This window comes from Miscanthus floridulus, chromosome 2 (assembly GCF_019320115.1).
Source record: "Miscanthus floridulus cultivar M001 chromosome 2, ASM1932011v1, whole genome shotgun sequence".
Taxonomy (NCBI): domain Eukaryota; kingdom Viridiplantae; phylum Streptophyta; class Magnoliopsida; order Poales; family Poaceae; genus Miscanthus; species Miscanthus floridulus.
Genome location: NC_089581.1, coordinates 114164312 through 114169716, shown reverse-complemented (window position 1 = coordinate 114169716; position 5405 = coordinate 114164312). Strand labels below are relative to the sequence as shown.

At 49.0% G+C, this 5405-nt stretch overlaps 1 protein-coding gene across 1 annotated transcript; it reads right to left on the bottom strand.

Annotated features, from left to right (window-relative positions):
* Positions 1–2678: 2678 nt before the first annotated feature.
* Positions 2679–3247, bottom strand: LOC136536891 (protein NRT1/ PTR FAMILY 6.3-like). Its single transcript, XM_066529035.1, has 2 exons — positions 3143–3247; positions 2679–3095 (listed from the first exon to the last, which is right to left on the bottom strand). Exons 1-2 carry the CDS (start codon positions 3245–3247, stop codon positions 2679–2681), a joined length of 522 nt encoding a protein of 173 aa, XP_066385132.1.
* Between the last annotated feature and the right edge of the window lie 2158 nt (positions 3248–5405).

Below are 5405 nucleotides of genomic sequence, written 5' to 3'. Positions count from 1 at the left end.
GTTGCAGATGGCCCTCTTGATGACCTCCGGCTCCACTACTGGTCGGTTCCCCCCTAGCCAGGCCACCATGCCATGCAAGGAAAGACGGTCGAGCTCCTGGTCCATGTTGTCGACGGAGAAAGCCACAACGTAGGTGTCCAGCGGACGGACCGCGGGGTCCTCGGGCCTAGCCATCACAGCCGCAACCAGAGGAGGGAAGTTGGTGGTGTCGATTGGTGGAGGAGCAGTGTTCGGCGTGGGAGCTTGCTTCCTGGAGGACGAAACCTGCTTCCTAGAGGACGATGGACCGCCTCTGCATAGATAGCTTTTATGTCCCCAGCGACCACAAGTGAAACACCGTACCGGGTCCCTGCAGTCTGCCGCAGCGTGCCCAGGGGAGAGGCAACGGAAGCATTTACCTCTCATACGCCGCTGCAGATCAACGCTGTGGTGGTGGTGCGTCGATTTGACCTGGGTGGTTGAGGGAGTTGAATGCACTGTGCTTTTGAACTCCAGGAGATGCCACCAGCGTCTCGGGCGTACCATTGACCAGCCATCTTCCTCTTCTGACGCCAGACGTGCGCGTGAATGCGCTTCCCCGGCCAGCTGCCATGTGCCGGTGACAACCCCGAGCCCTCCCCCCGGGAAGGAAAACCTCCATCAAAGCCGGATGCCGCGGACTGAAGGTGGGGAGTTGAATGCCCGGTGGCTTGGGCGCCAGCGGTACTCCTCACTGCAGCGGATCTGAGGCAGGATTTGGTTGGCGTAGCGGCGTTGGAGTAGTAGCCTCTCACCGAGGAGTTGCAGAGGGGGGAGGTGAACTTGACGCGCTTGCCCGACGTGCTCCGTGCCATGTCAAATCCTCCGGCGGCAGTAGCGGAAGCAGCATTGATTGCATCGAGGCGGAGTTCGGGAACAGGGGCCGAGCCGTGAGCGGCGGCGGGAATAACAGCGGGCGCGCGGAGATCCACGGCGGCCAAACTGGGGGCTGTGCGGCGGGTGGGCGAGGCATGGGGTGGCGAGCGGCGGGGGACGATCTCGATCTGCGGCGGGGTGCAATCGCACGCCATGCGTGCGGGCTGGGGAGGACGGGTGCGGGGTGGGGAGCCCGAAGGCGCAGCATCGGGCGCGCGGAGCTCCACGTCGGCTGATTTGGGGGGTGAGCGGCGGGGAGGCGACGCATGGGGTGGGCAGATCTGGGGCTGGGGGCCACCGCACGCCTTGCGAGAGGGATGGGGAGGACGAGCGTGGGATGGGGAGCCCGCAGCCACGCGCGGGGACCGAGGGCTGTGGCCGGCGGCGGCGGATCTGGGCTGGGGAGCAGCGTACGGGGGTGGGGGTGGGGGCGGGGGCGGAGGAGTGGGGGAGCGTGTCTATGAAGCCATCCTCTCTGTCTTTCCGATTTCCATAATGGCTCAGCTTTCGGCACAGTCAATCCTCTCTTCGGTCTCAAATATAAGTTTAATACATAAATGGGTTCCGTGAGGGGTATATAAATGGGTTCTTTGCAGCAAAGAATTACTTCTACCGAAAAGGGCACCCTCAACCTCCTTTGTACACCTTTTAATTGGGCCGAATCAAATTAGGCCTTAACCAGCTCAAAAGAGATGAGGTACTCCAACCTCTCTCCATCGAATCATTCAAATTTGATAAAGGACCTGTTCGCTTCTATATTTTTCGGGCTACGTAGCAACTCATGAATAGCACTGTTGCTATTGCTGTGTAGCAGCAGCCAGCTCATCCGAACAAACCCAAAACAAATGCACCTTTTAATTGGGCCGAATCCAGTTAGGCCTAAGCCAGCCCAAAAGGGATGAGGTACTCCAACCTCTCAATCGAATCATTCAAATTTGATCAAATGAAATAAATGTGATCGAGTGTGTAGACCCGGTAATGGTTTAAGTTGAAATGGATTTAATGGATTGGATTCTCCAGTCGGTATACATTGGACATGTGAGAATGGGTTTACATTTTCAATGGATTGGTTTAGTTTGGGTTTAATAGAAAATTGGATTGAAAATTCTTAGATTTTGTTTGGGTTTGAATGGATTGAACCCATGGGTTGGTGTTTATACATATAAAGCTCTTTTGCAATGGTTGCCAAAGTACCATTGGTACTTTCAGGTACTTTCATTTTTTCTATTTTAAGACCACTTATTTGAGAAAAATTATAAATTTAATTTTGTTTATTGAGGGTAAACAGGTAATTCTCCTTTAGGTCTTTGTATCAGTAGCCCATGGATTCACCCTCACGTTTTTTTCGAGATTCTGAAGCCTTCGCCGGCACCTACTTCCTCACGCAGAGCTAAATTGACAAGCAAATTCAATGTAAAAAAATCATACAACAATTGTTTCGGTCCATCAAACTTTTTTCCCATGACCCTTGCGCTTGTAGTACAAATAGATTATACAAGCGCAGCAACGCTAGCTGCCATTCATTTCATGAAGCAGAAAACAACGTACGTACATCACTATTTGGCGCTTATTAAGCCGTATATTTCTGTCTACATTTCTTTTACCCTTACGTACACGTTAATTACCTCCACCTGCGTATGTACGATCGGGTCACACCGTGTGTGCCAAAATACGTACATCACGCATACCCCCTACCGAATTCATGCCAAAACAAGTCATCAAAACATAATTAAAAAAAGAAAAAGAAAGATGCATGCATGCAGGGTTGTGGTAGCACAGCAGCATCAGTGGCCGACGGCAATAGACTCCTCGTCGGCGAGCTCGATGCCGGCGTCGGCCAGGCGCTTCTCCTTATAGACGTAGCCCCTGGCGGCGAACGTGAAGAGGACGAGGTTGATGGCGCTGACCACGGCGAGCAGCCAGTAGAAGTAGTCGAGCCTCCCGTCGTTGAGCTTGTCGGCAAGCCAACCGCCGCGTTCGCTGCCGTGGGCCATGACCTTGTGCACGATGGTGACGAGCAGCGTGCTGAAGAAGAACCCGAGCGCGCAGGTGCTGAGGAAGAGGCCCGTGCTCATGGTCTTCCTGCCCTTGGGGCACTCCCGCAGGAAGAACGCGAGCTGGCCCATGTACGTGAAGGCCTCGCCGGCGCCGACGAGCACGAACTGCGGCATGAGCAGGAACGCCAAGAGCGTGACTCCGTGCTGTTAGTGCATAAGATCGACTAGTTGTAGATCAGTCGGGTGTATACCTGAATTAGAACATGGTAAGCCCCAGAACATGTACCGGTAATGGGAAAAATGAGAGAGATTCGGAGATGCAAACCGTCGGGCTTGGAGGAAGAGGAGGAAGCCATCGCTGTGCTTGTGGATGAGGCGGTGAAGTCCGGGGGTGAAGGCGTGGACGCAGTGGCGGCGGTGCAGAGGCGGCTGTGGCCGGTTGCGGTGCTTCCCGTCGCTGGTAACGCCTCTCTCTTAGATCGGTTAGGGTTTGGGATGTTGGTGGGGCGTTTGGCGGCGCAGGTGAACCTCATGTCTTGTGCCCCAGCCCCACCTCCCTTTTTATGACGCTATGCGACGGGGGCCACCAACCATGGAGCGGTTGGGCGCCCCCGATCAGGGTGCGGATCCAAGGGCCCAATTGACCGTGGTGGAGATCAACCTAACCTTCTCCTTTTTTTATCTCACCTTATTCCTTAAACTCAACTACTTCATCTTGTTCTCATTCCATCACACATCGGTGCATAGAGGGTGCCTCATCGTCACGGTTAGTTACCATTAGATTAAACAACTACAATGCACCTCTCTGTTTTAAAATAAATTCTCAACTAGGCCCTCATTGTCCAGGAATTATAGGATTTCTCTTAAACCGATGCCGGCTACATGTTCTCTGAACACGCTGGGTGGTAAGCCTTTTGTAAGCGGATCCACGAGCATCTTTTCTGTACATATATGCTCAAGACTAATTATATGATCCTGGACTTTGTCTTTCATAACATAATACTTTATGTCAATGTGTTTGACAGCATCACTTAACTTATTGTTGTGAGCATAACATACTGTCGGATTATTATCGCAGTATAACTTGAGTGATTTATTTATGTCGTCTACTACTTTTAACCCGGACATGAATTTCTTCAGCCAATTCACCTGCCTTGTGGCATCATAACATGCTATAAACTCGGCATACATTGTGGACGATGTAGTGATGGTTTGTTTTGAGCTTTTCCAAGATATAGCTCCTCCTGCGAGAGTGAATATATACCCTGACGTGGACTTTCTATCATCTCCCGCATAATCTGTATCTATATACCCCTCTATGTGTAGGGAATCAGATCTTCTGTACGTTAACATGAGACCCTTCGTACCTTGTAGGTAACATAAAACTTTCTTTACTAATTTTCAGTGTTTTATTCCTAGATTACTCTGATATCTGCCAAGTAACCCGGTAACAAATGCTAAGTCAGGGCAAGTACACACTTGAGCATACTATAAACTTCGGACAGTTGAACTATATGCAACCGCTTTTATTTGATCGATCTTATATTGGTTCCTGGGACATTGAAATTCTCCATATCTATCGCCCTTGACTATGAGAGCAGGTGATGACTTACAATTTTGTATACTATATTTCTTTAAAACTTTTTCTAAGTATGCCTTTTGTGATAATCCGAAAACCCTATTTTCTCTATCTCGGTGAATCTCTATTCCTAGAACGAACGAAGCTTCACCGATATCCTTTATATAAAACTTCAAGGACAAGAACTTCTTTGTTTCTAGTAGTAGACTAACATCACTGCTAGTTAGCGAGATGTCATCCACATACAAGACTAGAAAAACTTTTTTATTGTACTATCAAACTTTGAATACCACTGTCTTGAAGCTTATTTTAATCCATAAATGGATTTCTTCAGACGGCATCCCATACGTTCTTTTCCTTCCACAACAAAACCTTTCGGTTGTGCCATGTAAATATTTTTCTCCAGATCCCCATTTAGGAACTCTGTCTTTACATCCATCTGATATAATTCTAAATCGTAATGTGCTATAAGCGCCATTATGATTCTAAAAGAATCCTTACATGAGACTGTAGAAAATATCTCATTGTAATCTATGCCTTCTCTTTGTGTGAAACCTTTTTCCACAAGTCATGCTTTAAATCTTTCTATATTTCCTTTGGAGTCATGTTTAGTTTTATAGACCCATTTACAGCCTACTGTCTTGGCTCCTTTAGAAATTATTTCTAAGTCCCAAACTCTATTGGTTTTCATTGATTTCATTTCATCTTCCATGGCTTCAAGCCACTTTGATGAGTGAGCGCTTCTCGTGGCTTCTTCAAATGAGGTGGAATCACCCTCCATTTGAAATTTCTCACATTCATAAACTTCGTAGTCTTCAGGAATGGCTAATCTCCTAACTCTTTGAGACCTTCTAGGGGCTTCGTTAGATGATGCTTGTTCTATATGAGGCTGTTGCTCCTCCTCATATGTGACAACGGGTTCTATGGCATCCTGA